This window comes from Symphalangus syndactylus, chromosome 17, assembly GCF_028878055.3.
Source record: "Symphalangus syndactylus isolate Jambi chromosome 17, NHGRI_mSymSyn1-v2.1_pri, whole genome shotgun sequence".
In the NCBI taxonomy this organism is placed as follows: domain Eukaryota; kingdom Metazoa; phylum Chordata; class Mammalia; order Primates; family Hylobatidae; genus Symphalangus; species Symphalangus syndactylus.
The window spans coordinates 14,170,505-14,186,984 of record NC_072439.2 but is presented as its reverse complement, the minus strand read 5'-3'; the positions used below and the strand labels follow the sequence as shown (position 1 = coordinate 14,186,984).

Below are 16,480 nucleotides of genomic sequence, written 5' to 3'. Positions count from 1 at the left end.
CCTCCCAAAGTGCTGGGATTACAGGTGTGAGCCACTGCACCTGACCCAATTTTTTTCCTTTTTTTTTTTTTTTTTTTTCCCGAGACGGAGTCTCACTCTGTTGCCCAGACTGGAGCACAGTGGCACGATCTCGGCTCACTGCAAGCTCTACCTCCTGGATTCACACCATTCTCCTGCCTCAGCCTCCCAAGTAGCTGGGACTACAGGCGCCCGCCACCACGCCCGGCTAATTTTTTTTTTTTTTTGTATTTTCTGTAGAGACAGGGTTTCACCGTATTAGCCAGGATGGTCTCAATCTCCCGACCTCATGATCCGCCCACCTCGGCCTTCCAAAGGGCTAGGATTACAGGCGTGAGCCATCGCACCCGGCCTTTTTATCTTTTTTCAATAAGACAGGATCTGGCTCTGTTGCCCAGGCTGGAGTACAGTGGCGTGATCATAGCTCACTGCAGCCTCAAACTCCTGGGCTAAAGCAATCCTCCCACCTTGGCCTCCCAAAATGTTGGGACTGCAGGCCTGAGCCACCCGTCCAACCCATGATATTTCAATTTCAGTCTTGGGGTGGGCTGTTTCCTCATCTGGAGGCTTCTCCTCCATCAGTCTCTGTGTATCTCATTCCAACCCCCCCTCCCTTTTTTTTTTTTTTTTTTTTTGAGGCAGAGTCTCCTTCTGTTGCCCAGACTGAGGTGCAATGGCGAGATCTCGGCTCACTGCAACCTCCACCTCCCAGGTTCATGCGATTCTCCTGCCTCAGCCTCCCGAGTAGCTGGGATTACCGGTGCCCGTAGAGACAGGCTTTCACCATGTTGGCCAGGCTGGTCTCAAACTCCTGACCTCAAGTGATCCGCCGGCCTCGGCCTCTCAAAGTGCTGGGATTATAGGCGTGAGCCACCGCGTCTGACCCCCAGCTCCCATTTTTTGAGGCTTGTTTTAACTGTCACTTTGTGTATCTATCTTCTTTGCGGATTGCACAGAGCAAAGTACGCCACTATTAACTGGTGTCCACCAAAGTGGATCCCCAATCCCCATATCCCAGTTGGGTGCATCCTCTTTTTTTTTTTTTTTTTTTTTGAGACGGAGTCTCGCTCTGTCGCCCAGGCTGGAGTGCAGTGGTGAGATCTCGGCTCACTACAAGCTCCGCCTCCCGAGTTCACGCCATTCTCCTGCCTCAGCCTCCCGAGTAGCTGTGACTACAGGTGCGCGCCACCACGCCTGGCTCATTTTTTGTATTTTTAGTAGAGACGGGGGTATCACCGTGTTAGCCAGGATGGTCTCGATCTCCTGACCATGTGATCCGCCGGCTTTGGCCTCCCAAAGTGCTGGGATTACAGGCATGAGCCACCGCGCCCGGCCCAGGTGCATCCTCTTAAACAGCTCCTACCTAGGGTACGTGGTGGTGGTGGTGGGGGGGCTTCCGGGACCAAAACAGGCCAGATCGTGGGGGCCTCCAATACCCCACATTGAATTGGGATTTTATCACGTAAGCTCTGGGGAGACAGAGAAGGTTGGATTTTTGTTTGTTTTGCTTGAGACAGGGTCTCTCTCTGTCGCCCAGGCTGGAATGCAGTGGCTTGATCACAGCTCACTGCAGCCTCGACCTCCTGGGTTAAAGCGATCCTCCCGCCTCCGCCTCCCAAGTAGCTGAGAGGCGCGCGCCACCACCCTCCGCTAATTTATTTTATTATTATTATTTTTTATAGAGACGAGGCTTTGCCATGTTGCCCAGGCTGGTCTCCAACTTCTGGGATCAAGCAATCCTTCCGCTTGAGCCTCCGAAAGTCCTGTGATTGCAGGCGTGAGCCACCGCGCCTAGTTTAGGTTGAGCAGCGAAAGGGATAGGGCCCAGTGCTTTCTCTGCGAGGTTCAGTTGGCCTGTCCCTGTCCTATCACCGTTTGTCACCGTTTGGGGAGCGCCACGGAAAGCACTGTCTCCAATCAAGAGGCGCACTCGTCGCCCTGGCAACGGAGTCCGGAAGAACCACAGAGACGCGGCTCCAGCGTACAGAGCGGCCTCCCTGGGCCAGCGAGGCACCGAGCGCTAGACAGGCACTTCTAGCCGATTGTCACGTGGCCGGCCTGGGGAAGGCGGGAGTTCCGGCGGCGCAGTATTTTTTTTTTTCCGGTGGCTGGTCCCGGGCCGTCCCCTCCCCGACTGGGCCCCGTGCCCCCCGCCCCCGCGGCCCCCCGCCGCCGGGCCAGCCGCCACCATGAAGAAATTCTTTCAGGAGTTCAAGGCCGACATCAAGTTCAAGAGCGCGGGACCCGGTCAGAAGCTCAAAGAGTCCGTGGGGTGCGTGAGGAACGCAGAGGCTTGAGGCCCTGCGGGGCGGGGACGGCCGGGGAGAGAGGTGTGGGGCCTTGGGCGGTTTGGGAGATCGGAGAAGGTGAGGGGCTGGGAGCGGCAGCCGAGGGTCAGGGGAAGGGGAGACGCGCTGGGGGCGGGGCAAGTCGGGCCGAGGGTGGGCGTCAGGGGGAGGGGAGAGAGATCTGGGGGCGGGGCAGGAGGGGGAGGGCATGACCCGGGGGCGGGGCGGGAGAGGCGACGGGAGGGGAAGTAGCGCAGGGGGCGGGGTGTGAGGGGAGGTTTCGGGGGCGGGGCCGCAGGAGGGTCCGACGCAGTGGCAGGGGATTAGGGCGACGGGGCTGCAGGCAGTTGGGGGTCAGTGGAGCGACCTTGGGGGAAAAACGGGATGATGAGTCCTGAGCCGGGTGGTGAGGGAGAGGTCTGGGGACCCGGCTGGTCCCGAAGAGGCCAGGATGATTTGGGGGAATCTAGGTGACCATGGATGGGAGCTGAGCTTGGAGGAGGACGTACAGCTGTGGGGTGGGGTGGTGGAGAGTTGTTTTGAGGCATCCATGGGAAGAGGGGTTTTGGAGGGTTTCTGGAGCACGTGGGAGGCTGATGGGAGACTAGAAAGAGTCTGGAAGGCCAGGGAGGCCGGGGTGGGCAGCGTCGTCAGTGACCTGGGATGTCCTGGCGAATTGAGAGGGAGGGGCTGAGGAAGGTGTGTGAGGAGAGTGGAGGTGAGGGATTCTGACAGATGGACTCTGACCCGGGAGGGGCCTGAGAGAAGACGGGCAAGACAGACGCGTCTTAGGAGGTTGGGAGAAAGCGCTTCTATGCGAGGCTTCTCTGCCACGTCACTGTGCCAAGTGGATTATGGAGGTGCGAGAGGAGGGGAAAGGAGATAGGTGCCGGGCAGGCTTCCAGATTGTCTAGGGAGGACTTGGAGAGAAGGGCCTGAGCAGGGCTGAGCCAGCTGGGAGGGCAGGTGGAGGGCCGGGGAAGAAGTGGAGCTAGAGAATGTGCAAGGTTGAGAGCTGTTGGGTTGAGAAAAGGGAAACTGGAGAGCTGGGGCCGCTGCAGGGAGCTGGCTGGCCAGGGGGTGGTGGGGACTGATGGAGACGGACTGAGGAAGGAAGTCAGCCAGGCAGCCAGGGCAGGTGTCTGTAAGCAATAATGGAAGGGATTGTGAAGGAGTGGGGGCTGGGAGGGGGTGGGAGGAGAGGCAGGGAGGTGGCAGGAAGTGGGGGTCAGGAATCACGGGGCAGTGGGGTGGTGATGGAGGTAGGGGCATAGTGAGGACATCAGGGTTCTTGGGGGAGAGCAGGAGAGCAAAGGCTGAGTGAGGGAGGGAGAGGGGTCAGGGAGAGAAGTGGACAAATTGGGGGAGCCCTTCATTGATTCAACCAATAGTGGGTGGGGGGTGCTGGGGCCACTGGGACTGGGCATGATAGGAAGGATGCAGGGTATCGGGGTGATGGCTGGGTCAGCCCAGAGCCTGGGGGGAGAGGGGAAGGTTGGAGGGGAAGGCTGGGAAAGGAAGGGGTGTGGAGGTCCCTTCTGGAGCGAGACTGGATATCCAGGGTGTGTGGGGTGGGTGGGTGCCAAGTCCTGTTTTAGGCTGCAGTGGTGGACAAGAGAAGGCCTCTGCTGTCCTAGGGCTCACCTTCCAGAGGGAGCCGATGGACAAATAAACCAACAGACCTCAGATGAGCGCTCAGGCGATGAGTGCTCGGACGAGTGCCCAGGGCCTCGAAGGAGGGTGAGCAGGGGCCATCAGGTGGTTTGGGAAGGCCTCTCCCAGGACACAGTGAGACTCAGCTGTGGGGAAATTCGCCCCCTCCTTCTCTCCCTGCGGCAGCTCTAGCCCTTTCCAGACCCCATCCTCCTCCCACCCCCCCAGAGAACATTCTGGGCAGAAGGTGCAGACAGTGCACGGGCCTGCAGCGGGGAGCAGCTGGGGTGTGGGAAGAACTGCCGGGAGCCCAGGGGAGACAGGCCATGGGCGGGCAGTGGGCCAGGCCGGGAAGGGCTCTCTGGCCAAGGGAAGCTTTAGCATTTTGCAGTAGGAGGGCGTTGTGCAGTGGAGTGATGCTGACGCTCCCTGGCTGAGGTTCCAGAAGGGTCCCTGTGGCTGCCCAGGGGGGCAGGGTCCATGACTGGTTGGGGTGAGGTGCCCTGGCAAATGCCATTTTGTTGGAAAGACCTAGATATCGGATGAGGCCGGGGTGGGTCTTCATGAGTCATCTCCTCTTCCACCCAAGATGCTCAGCTGTGGGAGGACTAGATAGGCAGGGGTGGGACGAGGAGGGAGGGCTGCCCGGGTATCTAAGCAGAGCCAGAGGAGTATAGGGCTTGAACTGAGAGCCTGGCCTCCCAGAAGGTTTTAATAGACCTACGGCACAGAAAGTGACACAGCCCATAAGTTCACGGGAGGGGCCTGAGAGGAGACGGGTGAGACACACACGTCCGAGCAGGTTGGGAGAAAGGGCTTCTCTGCGAGGCTTCTCTGCCAGGTCACTGTGCCAAGTGGGTTATGGAACTCTCCTTGGTGTAGGGCTCAAAGGGTGGAGCCACGAGTCCATGAGCTCTTCGTACTTGCACAGCCATAGGCCTGGCATGGAGTGGCCAGGGCGAGGCTGGTTCTGCCGTCCGCTGACCCCAGGGTCCCGCCACAAGGGTGGCGTGGCGCGGGGCACATCGCCCGGACTTCCTGTCCCTCTTGGGTTTGGGAATGGGATGGTGAGGCCTCCCTGGCAGCTTGTTAGGAGGAGTAAACCAACCGAGCCGACCAGCTCCCAGCAGGGTCCCGGCACACAGTAGGTGCTCAGCAAACGAAGCTGTGACCTGAGGGTGGAGACTCTTATGGCAGGGAGGGAGGGAAGATGTGACACCCCTTGAGTCTCCTCAATTCCTGAGGATGCGGGCTGGGTGCTGTGGCTCATGCCTGTAATCCCAGCAGTTTGGGAGGCCACGGTGGGAGGATCATTTGAGGCCAAGAGTTTGAGACGAGCCTGAGCTACATAGCGAGACCCTGTCTCGATAGAAAAATTAGCCAGGCATGATGATGCTTGCCTCTAAGAACCAGCTACTCGGGAGGCTGAGGCGGGAGGATTCCTTGAGCCTGGGAGCTCAGGATTGCAGTAAGCCATGATTGTGCCACTGTACTCCAGCCTCAGTGAGAGAGCAAGACCCTCTCTCAAAAAGAAAAAAAGCACTGAGGATGTCAAGGTGCCTTCACCTCAGGGGTGCTGTCACCCCATTTTACAGATGAGGACCTGAGGGCCAGTGGGGGCAGGACTTGCCCAATGGTGCAGAGCTGAGTGGAACCAGCATCTCCTTCCTCCAGGGGCTCTTCCGCCTGCAGTAGAACCATCTGGTGGCTGCAGGTGGCCCCTGGGAACTAGGTGTCCTGGCCCACATAGGCAGGGACACATCTGGCCGATGGTGCTGGTGGCAAGAGCTGGGGAGGGGCAGAAGCTCCTCTGTGTGACTGCACGTCAGCTTTGCCGGCCACCTCGGGAGGATACACTCCCTCTCCCTCGGTCTGTTCCCAGGGAAAAGGCCCACAAAGAGAAGCCCAGCCAGCCAGCCCCCAGGCCGCCCCGCCAGGGACCCACCAATGAGGCACAGATGGCGGCCGCTGCCGCCCTGGCCCGGCTGGAGCAGAAGCAGCCCCGGGCCTGGGGCCCCACGTCGCAGGACACCATCCGAAACCAGGGTGAGATATGGCCCTCCTCGGGCCCAGGTTGGGGCTGTTTGAGGTTCCCGGCCCTGGTGCCTGGCCCTGGACGCAGAAGTCACATGAGCAACCGTGGGGGGTGTGAGGGTCACCCTTGGGAGCGGCTCATCAAGGGCAGGTGCTGGGGGAAGGGCAGCTTCCTGGGGAGGGGGTGGGAGCAGAGACTTGGAGCAGAAACAGGGGCTGCCCAGGCAGTGGGGTGCTTGCTCAGGCTGAGGGGTGGGTGCACAGTAAGTCCTGCAGGGGACCTCCAGCCTGACCTCCAGCAGGGCTGAGGCGGTGTGCGTGGCCCACAGGCCCACCCCAGGAGTGAGGGGACTCGGGCCAGGACAGAGGCGTGCTCACCATCCCGTCTCTGCCTCTCCTTCTTGGGCTGCCTTCCAGTGAGAAAGGAACTTCAAGCCGAAGCCACCGTCAGCATGAGCCCCGAGGCCCCAGGGACCAACGTGGTAAGAATAGCCATTGGTGGCACTGTCCCATGCCAAGGGGTGGGGACAGCTTGACTGTGTCATGGGGGAAATGTGGCCTCTGCCCTTGGGGCTCAAGGGCTGTTGGGAAACCTTGCCTTGCAAGGTGGAGGCAGGTTGTCGTGGAACACGGTGTTGTCTGGGACCTTCAGGGCTTGGCAGCTGAGGATGCCAGCTCAGGCCTGGAGAAGTGGGCCTCAGGTACATGAGCCCATCGCTCCCTCCCCTTAACCCCTTAAAGGTAGATGCAGTTACAGTTCCCACTTTTCAGAAAGAGAACCGGGGTTGAGAGAGGTGAAACCAGCTGTCCTCTCTCTTACACCACAGGACCAGCAGAGGCAGGACCAGAGCCAGTCTGTGGTTTCAGAGCCCGTCCCCTAGCACTGCCCAGTCCTGCCTGCCTTGGAGGTCAAGAGGCTCTGTGGAGACGGGTGGAATCAGGGAGGTCTTCCTCTAGGAGGTGGGCCTTGAGAGCTCTGCTGAAAGCAGTTCTAAGCAGCTTGACCCTCGAGGATTCAGTGAATTTTAGCATGCAGGGACCTTAGAGATGGCCTAGAAACGGAGGCCCAGAAGTTATGCCTTGTCCAGGGCACTGTGCCCGCAGACTCCCACACAGAGCTCCTTCCTCACCAGCTTGGGGACAGGACCAGCAGGAGCCCAGCTGTCATCTGCTGGGTGCTTCCTGCGTGTCAGAAGCTGCTCTGTGCTTTCCGTTCCGTACCTCGTTTAGTTCTGAGCAGGCCCCACAGGGACATTTGACATACCAGGGAACAGACTCAGGGATGCAGTTACTTGGCCAGGGTGTCTCCCATGGCCACCAAGTGGAAGGGACAGCATGGAGGCTGGAGATGTCTGGTTCTACGGGCCACACTCAGGACTGTGGTGCTCGGCGAGGGTCGGGGTGGCCTCTGTCCACAGTCCAGACTTGGACGCTTTCACTGCCCCCAGGTATCTGGGCCCAGAGAGGAAGGCTCCGCCCACCTGGCCGTGCCTGGCGTGTACTTCACCTGTCCGCTTACTGGGGCCACCCTGAGGAAGGACCAGCGGGACACCCGCATCAAGGAGGCCATTCTCTTGGTGAGTGGCACCTGGTGTGCTCCTGCCCCAATCTGTAGCTTCCTGTGCCTGAGCCACCCTCCACCGGAAGCCCAGGTGGTACAGATCCCTCCCAGAGTCCCCAGAGGCCACTGCTAGTAGTGAAGCCCCTCCTCTGATACCCCAAATCCAGGCACACCATTGTGTATGCATCCGTATCTCCTCTCTCCCAACAAGGTTTGTCTTTTTTTTTTTGAGATGGGTCTCACTCTGACACCCAGGCTGGAGTGCAGTGGCGCATTCTCAGCTTCAATTCTCCTGGATTCAAACGATTCTCCTCCTGGATTCAAATGATTCTCGTGCCTCAGCCTCCCAAGTAGCTGGGATTACAGGCGCCTGCCACCGCGCCTGGCTAATTTTTGTATTTTTAGTAGAGATGGGGTTTCACCATGTTGGCCAGGCTGCTCTCGAACTTTTGCCTCAAGTGATCCACCCGCCTCAGCCTCCCAAAGTGCTGGGATTACAGGTGTGAGCCACCGCGCGTGGCCTGGTTTTGTTTTTCATAAAAGGTTATGTATTATTTGCTTCAGTACAGAAAGAACTTTCTACAAAATTAGCCGGGCGTGGTGGCACATGCCTGTAATCCCAGCTACTCGGGAGGCTGAGGCAAGAGAATTGCTTGAATCTGGGAGGCGGAGGTTGTGGTGAGCTGAGATAGCGCCATTGCACTCCAACCTGGGCAACAAGAGCAAAACTCCATCTCAAAAAAAAAAAAAAAAAAAAAGAAATAACTTCCACAGCATTTTTTTTTTTTTTCCAATACAGCAAGTCCTCACTTAACACCATCAATAGTTTCTCAGAAACTTCGGCTTTAGCGTGGGCAACATGGCAAAACCTTGTCTCTACCAAAAACAAAAAAAAAATTAGCTGGGCATGGTGGCGTGCACCTGTAGTCCCTGCTACTCAGAAGGCTGAGGTGGGAGGATTGCTGCAGCCTGGGAGGTAGAGGCTGCAGTGAGCCGTGATCATGCCACTGCACACCAGCCTGGGTGACAAGTGAGACCCTTTCTCAGAAAATAGTAACAGTGGCCGGGCGTGGTGGCTCTTGCCTATAATCCCAGCACTTTGGGAGGCCGAGGCAGGTGGATCGCCTGAGGTCAGAAGTTCAAGACCAGCCTGGTCAACATAGTGAAACCCGTATCTACTAAATATACAAAAATTAGCCAGGCATGGTGACAGGCACCTGTAATCCCAGCTACTCAGGAGGCTGAGGCAGGAGAATCGCTTGAACCCGGGAGGCAGAGGTTGCAGTGAGCTGAGATCGTGCCATTGAGCTCCAGCCTGGGCACTGGGTGACAAGAGCAAAACTTCATCTAAAAGAAAAAAAAAAAAATATATATATATATATGTATATATAGTGACAGTTCCATAGACTCTCCAGACTTAAACACACTCCAGCAGTGTGTGCAGAAGCACCCGTGTCCCTCTCCTCTCACCATGCTGTAAATCACCAAACGTTGAGCTTTACGCCTGTTGACAGGTTAAAATAACATCTCAGGATAGAGTTAATTTGCACTTTCCTTATTTTGGGTTGGCCATGTTTCATATGAGAATGCGTCCTTTCTACACTATTTAGTACATAGTTTGTCTTTTTCTTAGTGATTTGTAGGCACTTTTTTTTTTTTTTTTTTTTTTGAGATAGAGTCTCACTCCGTGACCCAGGCTGGAGTGCAGTGGCGCAATCTCTGCTCACTGCAAGCTCCACCTCCCGGGTTCATGCTATTCTCCTTTCTCAGCCTCCCGAGTAGCTGGGACTACAGGCTTCCACCACCACGCCTGGCTAATTTTTGTATTTTTAGTAGAGACAGGGTTTCACCGTGTTAGCAAGGATGGTCTCGATCTCCTGACCTCGTGATCCGCCCGCCTCGGCCTCCCAAACTGCTGGGATTACAGGCGGGAGCCACCGCGTCCGGCAGCACTCTTTACATATTAGGCAATTTAGGCTTTTGCCTATGATGTGAGTTGCACATATTTCCCTCTAGTTGCGTATATGTTGGCTCTGCTTATGGTCACTTCGCTGTGTAGGATTTTTTGATCTCTGTATAATTAAATGTGTCAGTCTTATTTCATGGCTTTTGGGTTTGGGGCCATTCTTAGAAACGCCTTCCCCATTTCCATGCTGAGGCTGAGAGAATTCTTTTGTGGCCTCTCCAGTGCCTTTTTTTTTTTGAGACAGTCTCGCTCTGTCGCCCAGGCTGGAGTGCAGTGGCACGATCTCGGCACACTGCAACCTCTGCCTCTCGGGTTCAAGCGATTCACCTGCCTCAGCCTCCCGAGTAGCTGGGACTACAGGCACACGCCACCACGCCCGGCTAACTTTTGTATTTTAGAGATGAGGTTTCACCACGTTGGCCAGGATGGTCTCGATGTCCTAACCTCGTGATTCGACTGCCTCGGCCTCCCAAAGTGCTGGGATTCCAGGAATGAGCCACTGCGCCTGGCCTCCAGTGCTTTTCTTCTGGCTTCTCCTTGACTGCTTGCTTGTTTCCATGGTTGAAGCTTTGATCCAGCTGGAGCATGTTATTATGTAACATGGCGGGGTGGAGCTGATATTTTTTTTTTGATCTTGGCTCAGTTTTCTTCTCAGCCCTACCTGTCGAGAGCACCTGTCTTTTGCTTACAGCTGTGAAATCCCACCTCTCTCACCAAGTACATTCCTTAATGGATTTGGACTCCTTCCTGGCTGCTGTTCCTTCGTCCCTTGTCTGTGCATGTACCCAGCTCCTGACCTAAGCCTGGCGGCCAGTCGCCCAGAACGCCCGAGGCCCGCTTTTGGAGCTGACACCCTTCCCTTGGCTGGTGTGCTGTCCCGGGCACTCTGATCCCGAGGAAGCTGTTGTCCTGGGGACAACATGCCCATCTCGCAGCTCTGCCTCTCTGCATCCGCGTGCTCTGCCCCACTCCCCACATCACCTCAGCAACTAAACCGGCAGACTGGGCCGGGTCCCAATTTTCAGTTGGCATGAGCCCCGGCTCAGTGTGTGGGTCATTGGTCCGTGTGATGCAGGGGGCTGCTGAGGGACCCTGCTGTGCAGTTGAGGGTGGGGGGTGGTGGGTGGAGCTCTGGGCTGCCTGGGCAGGTGGCCCGAATCCTGACACGTGGCCCTGGGCGGCCCTCCTGTTCACCCACCTTCATCCGGGCAGCCCAGGGAGGTACGGGTGGCAGCCCTGCGTTCCAGGCCATGGGTGGCTCTCTGGGTGTGGCCGTGTGTGGTGGCTGTGCCGAGCGTGGATTTGTGCCCCAATCTTTTCCAGGTCTTAGGGTACCTGTTCTCAGCCTCTCCGTGCTGGGACGTTGTTCGGAGTCAGCAGGGCTGGCTCTGGGAAACCCCCAGAGTTCCAGCTGTGACTTCTCCCCTCCCCCAGTAACATAGGCGGGACCTCAGGGAGGGGCAGGGGCTGAGGGTATCCGTCTTCCAGCCGTTGAGTTTCAGACACTGAGAGTTGCAGACTCATTTGTGTCCTCTCTGCCACCTGCCATCCCTGTGACCCTGGACGAGGGGCCTCTCGGTCTCTTTGTAAACATAAGACCCGGGAGTCGTTCCAGAACGTCCATCATGGGGCTGTGAGATCAGGAGGGATGGGGCGTCCGTGGTGGCGGGAGGTTCTGTAAGTGGCGGTGGCCTTGGTGGATCTCAGCACTGAGGTCGAGTTCTAAAGCCAGAGTGTGAGGCAAAGTTCTGTCGCGTCACACTGGCCTCCAAGTCCCGTAGATCTAGCCTTGAGAAGGCGGAAGGGGAGACTTGAGTTCTGCTCAGTCTTGGCTGCGTCGCCTCTGCCCTGGGGTGTGGGCAGGGCCGGCGTCTTCGAGGGTCTCTCTTTTCCTTTCTGTGATGAGTGCACAGCTGGGTCTGCTCTAAGCCGCTGCTCTGCCTTCCTCTTCCTATCCCTGTTACCTGGGCAGCGGAGGGCCGTGTGGCCCAGGCTCTCAGTGAGCGGCTTTCCCTGCTTCCCTCCTCCCAGCACTTCTCCACCGACCCAGTGGCCGCCTCCATCATGAAGATCTACACATTCAACAAAGACCAGGACCGGGTGAAGCTGGGCGTGGACACCATTGCCAAGTGAGCGTGTGGCCCCTTTGCCCTGCCTGGCCCCTCCAGCTCGTCCCAGCACCCCTCCCACTGGGGCTGTCACCCCCTCTGGCCCCCTCATTACCTGCTGAGGTGGGTCGGGAAGGAGCACAGGCCGAGAGTGAGGCAGCTCCACCCAGAGGCCTCAGGCAAAGGGCTGGGCCTCTTTGGGCCTCAGTTTACCCATGTGCAAAATGAAGGTGTTTAAGGAATCAGGGGTTCCCCACCCTGGCTTCCTTGGGGATTAATCGGGGAGCATGTGGAGGAGGCAGGGTCCCACCCCACTCCCCGAGTCTCAGGATCGGGGGCGGGCCTGGAAGTCCACGCTGCCCGCCAGCCCCGAGGGAGCACCCCGCAGGACCCCCATGCTGGCGCTGCGGCCCTTCGGCTCTGGCTCTCCCCTCTTCCGGCACTGTGGCTCCCCCACCGCTGTGGTTAATTGTGCCCTTCCAGGGCTGGTGGGACGGTGAGGGGTTCCGTGGGGCTCCTGCTGGCACGAGGGATGGGCTCCGTGGGGTGTCCGAGGTGTGCCTTCCACCTGGAGATGGTCTGCTGCCTTTGGGTCACTGGGCCGCTTCTTCCCTCTGACTAGAGGCCAAGTGTGGCTGAGCTGCTGTTACCTGGGGCAGGAGGCACAGAGGGTCCGGGCGGGCAGCCTGGGCTGTGCCCCACTCACCCTCTCCACCTACCCCAGGTACCTGGACAACATCCACCTGCACCCCGAGGAGGAGAAGTACCGGAAGATCAAGCTGCAGAACAAAGTGTTTCAGGTGGGCGTGACATCTGGCCCCCAGGGCCCAGGCTGGGGGTGGGGGCAGCTGGCCTGCAGGAGCCGGTGGTGGCCCACACCAGGCGGTGGTCTCCCTGGAGGAGCTAGCGAGAGTTGAGCCACAAGCAGTGAAAGGCTCGGCCAATAGAAGCTAGCAGGACAAGACAGAGCCAATTACCCCAAATCTGCCTCTCCTCACCTGCATCCTTTTCCTCCTCTTCAGCTGGGCTTGTTTGGGAACATGTCGACTCTGGGGAGGTTTCTCATGCAAACCATATGTCTGGTTCTTCTGGGGGAAATGGCAGGGACTGCGGCCCTGGCCGGTGTTAGCCTCGCATCAGGCCCCAGCAGTATCTGGCTCCTCAGCCTCACTCTTCGTGCCTGGTTGTGACTTTTTCCTCTGTGCAGAGCTGTTGGAGACTCCACAGCCCCCACCATAGAAAAGCAGGTTTGCATCCAGCACTGAGGCACCCCCAGGGCTGGGCCCCATCCAGGGGTTGACAGCTGCTCCCAATAGCGAGAGCCGGGCCCGTGGACTGGGTGGGGCGTGGCCAGGCAGTGGAGGAAGCCAGGGGCCCCCAGTGACCCCCATCTCCACCCCCAGGAGCGCATTAACTGCCTGGAAGGGACCCACGAGTTTTTTGAGGCTATTGGTTTCCAGAAGGTGTTGCTTCCCGTCCAGGATCAGGGTAAGTGGACAGGGCCTGGCTGAGTAGGGAATGGGGACGAGGGGCCTTGGGGCAGGAGGGCCCGGCTTGGGGGTCTCTCCATTGCACAGTGATACCCATGTCCTGCCGCGCTGTAGAGGACCCCGAGGAGTTCTACGTGCTGAGCGAGACAACCTTGGCCCAGCCCCAGAGCCTGGAGAGGCACAAGGAACAGCTGCTGGCTGCGGAGCCCGTGCGCGCCAAGCTGGACCGGCAGCGCCGTGTCTTCCAGCCCTCGCCCCTGGCCTCGCAGTTCGAACTGCCCGGGGACTTCTTCAACCTCACAGCAGAGGAGATCAGGCGGGAGCAGAGGCTCAGGTGGGCCTGACGTCCGTCCGCGGAGCAGAGTGGGGCAGGGCGGGGTGGAAGAACCCCAGCCAGCCCTCCTGATCTGGCCCGCGTGTGCAGGTCTGACGCGGTGGAGCGGCTGAGCATGCTGCGGACCAAGGCCATGCGGGAGAAGGAGGAGCAGCGGGGGCTGCGCAAGTACACCTACACGCTGCTGCGCGTGCGCCTCCCCGATGGCTGCCTCCTGCAGGGTGGGCACCGGCGATGCCTGGGGAGGGCGGCTCGGGTTGGTAGGGGGCCCTTGGCCCTACCTGCTCTGACTCCCCCACTCCCCAGGGACCTTCTATGCCCGGGAGCGGCTGGGGGCGGTGTACGGGTTCGTCCGGGAGGCCCTGCAGAGCGACTGGCTGCCTTTTGAGCTGCTGGCCTCAGGAGGGCAGAAGCTGTCCGAGGACGAGAACCTGGCCTTGAACGAGTGCGGGCTGGTGAGTGTCGGCCCGCAGGAGCACTGCTGACCCGATGCCTCTGCAGGTTCTCCTGGACTGGCACAGACCCCCAGGAGGGAGCCTCCTTGTTCTCAGAGCAGGGGGCCTGGGCAGGTCCCTGGGTTTGAATCCTGCTTTCCCACTTACTGGCAGCAGGGCCTTGAGCGAGTTCATAACTACTCCATGCCTCAGTTTCCCCATCAAATGGGAGCGGTGACGCGCATTGGCTAGTGCAGTAGGCTTAGGCTTAGGTCCTGGAGTCCCGGAGGGAGAGGGCAGGAGGCCTGGGTGCGAGCCACAGCCTCCACCAGCTGAGATGGCTTCCAGGCCGGGGCATCCCCGAGCCCAGGTTGCCCGCTGAGTTCCCTGCCACAGCAAGGGCCGACTATGCTCAGCTCTGTCCTTCCACTGTGCTGCCACATGGAGACAGAGTGACCACTTACCCCTACCACAGGTGCCCTCTGCCCTCCTGACCTTCTCGTGGGACATGGCTGTGCTAGAGGACATCAAGGCCGCGGGGGCCGAGCCAGACTCCATCCTGAAACCCGAGCTCCTGTCAGCCATCGAGAAGCTCTCGTGAAATAAAAGCAGGGTTGGCCTCAGCCCTGGGGGTCTGTCTCATGCTCTCCCTGTTCCTCTCCCCGCCACCCCAGGGCCTCCAAGCCACCTCTGGAAATACTTGGCTCTGCCCCATGGGCACGGGAGGGGCGCCAGCCGTGGAGCTGTGGAACTGGGCCCCGTGGCAGAGCCCCCATCCCTTGGGGGCTGTGGAGATGTGCCCAAGCCCCTGAGGGAGAGGCCTGGGGACACCACCAAATCTAAGCCCTCCCTAGCTGCTTGGTAACTGTGTCATGAAGCTGCCAGGCAGACACACGTGGCATCTCCCTCGGCAGGAGAGCAGGCCTGCAGCATGGGTCCCGTTCCCATGTGCCGTGGATGGCAGTGGCTGCACCTGGCGCTAGGGCTGCTCTGTGGATGTGGGTGACAACGGCAGGAGGGGACGCTGGCCTTCCTGCACATAGACCTGCAGTTAGCAAATCATAAGCCCAAATAAACGGTATTTGAATATAGTTTCATGGTGCTCCGTTGAAACTGTGGGACACAGGGCAGGCTCACCTGCTGCAGAGCGGACGGCGTGGGGGCTGGGCGTGGCTCTCTGTCAAGGCGGGACCACGTGGATACCTGTTCTCAGGCCAGCGCCTAGCCACAAGTGCCTGATGAACCACCCGCCTAGGGAGGAAGTCCCATGCGCTAAGGGAGGCTGTGCTGTGCCCACAAAGGCCCAGTCTCTGCAGAGGAGGTGAGTGCTGTCACAGGCCTGGCTTCCTTGCGGCCAGAGGGACAGGGTGTCCTGAGACGGCCACATCCTATTCCTGGAACCTGCAGATGTGCAACTTCACCTGGCGAGAGGGGCTTGTGGGTATGATGAAAGATCTTGAGCTGGGAGATGATCCTGGGTGGTCCGGGACACAATGTCCTCACAAGAGGTGGCAGGAGAGTGAATCAGAGAGACTGGAAGAGGCTGCATGTGGCTGTGAAGGTGGAGGAAGGGACCCCAAGCTGAGGGATGCAGCGCCTCTGAGCACTGGGAAAATCTCCAGGAGGGCCTGGTCCTACCCACAGCTTGATGTTAGCCTGGCCAGGCATGTGTGCACTCTGACCCCCATGCTGTGAGATGGTGACTTGCTTTAAGCCACCAGGTTTGTGGTACAGCAGCCCCAGGAGACACAGGGACTCTACCCTGCAGTGTGGAAGGCATGTGTGCCTCGGCCGCACCGCTGACTTGGGGATGCAGGTCTGCATCTGGGGGAGGTGCCCGGGGCCTATGCTCGTGCCCCTGACCTTGCATTGGTCCCTCCCTCACCCCCGGCACTGCCCCAGCTGGTGTGAGCACCCGGTCTGTTGAGAACGGAGGCTGTCACTCCAGTCCTGCGTCCTGCAGGCCCCAGGACCTGACTCTGGGTTGTCAGGAGCCCCTGTAAAGCTCATCAAAGGTGCGGCACAGGGGCAGCCTCTGCTTCAGGCACAGCCGAATCCTGCTTCCCAGCAGGAAGGCCTGGCCCGGGCCCCCTGCCGTCCCTGACTGGGTGGATGGAGGCAGCTGACACCTCTCCCACATGGGGTTCCCTGAAGGGAAGTTTAGGACTTCAAGTGGGGTGTGGCTGAGAAGAGCAGGGCTGGCGAGCGTGACCCTCCCCGTGGCTGCGTGTGCTCTGAGCTGCTCAGTACCACAGCGGCTGTCGCCTGTCCTCCCTCAGGGACAGTGTGGATAAAGCCCACTCAACCTGGGGCAGGGAGGAGGTCACCTCCTAGCTCCAGCACTCACAAAAGATGCACGTGACCTAGGGGTGGGCTCTCACAAAGCCTCAGACTTGAAGTCAAACTCGGCTCCCAGCAGCTCTGGGTTCAGGAAGGTGACCCCAGCAGGTCTCCGGGAACACCCCCTCCTACCCCCCAACCCAGGGCAGGAGGGATCGCTGGACAGAAGCACGTGCGGAAAAACCCGCACCTTGACCCAGGTCAGCCTGGTATGAGGATGACTTAGTGACAAACAGATGGGACGGTGCTGTTGC

The 16,480-nt window shown here is 59.1% G+C and overlaps 1 protein-coding gene across 1 annotated transcript; it reads left to right on the top strand.

Annotated features, from left to right (window-relative positions):
- Nucleotides 1-1,863: 1,863 nt before the first annotated feature.
- On the top strand, nt 1,864-14,977 carry UBXN6 (UBX domain protein 6). Its single transcript, XM_055250460.2, has 11 exons — nt 1,864-2,290; nt 5,842-6,005; nt 6,411-6,475; nt 7,442-7,570; nt 11,552-11,649; nt 12,353-12,428; nt 13,032-13,116; nt 13,233-13,452; nt 13,543-13,673; nt 13,759-13,907; nt 14,362-14,977. Exons 1-11 carry the CDS (start codon nt 2,208-2,210, stop codon nt 14,485-14,487), a joined length of 1,326 nt encoding a protein of 441 aa, XP_055106435.1. The 5' UTR covers nt 1,864-2,207; the 3' UTR covers nt 14,488-14,977.
- The last annotated feature ends 1,503 nt before the right edge of the window (nt 14,978-16,480 follow it).

Bases quoted from the DNA above. Each gene is read 5' to 3' on its own strand.
- UBXN6 (XM_055250460.2), top strand. From the start codon at position 2,208: ATGAAGAAATTCTTTCAGGAGTTCAAGGCCGACATCAAGTTCAAGAGC. The intron at 2,291-5,841 runs GTGCGTGAGGAA...GTCTGTTCCCAG, and splicing joins AAGCTCAAAGAGTCCGTGGG to GGAAAAGGCCCACAAAGAGA. The intron at 11,650-12,352 runs GTGAGCGTGTGG...CACCTACCCCAG, and splicing joins GGCGTGGACACCATTGCCAA to GTACCTGGACAACATCCACC.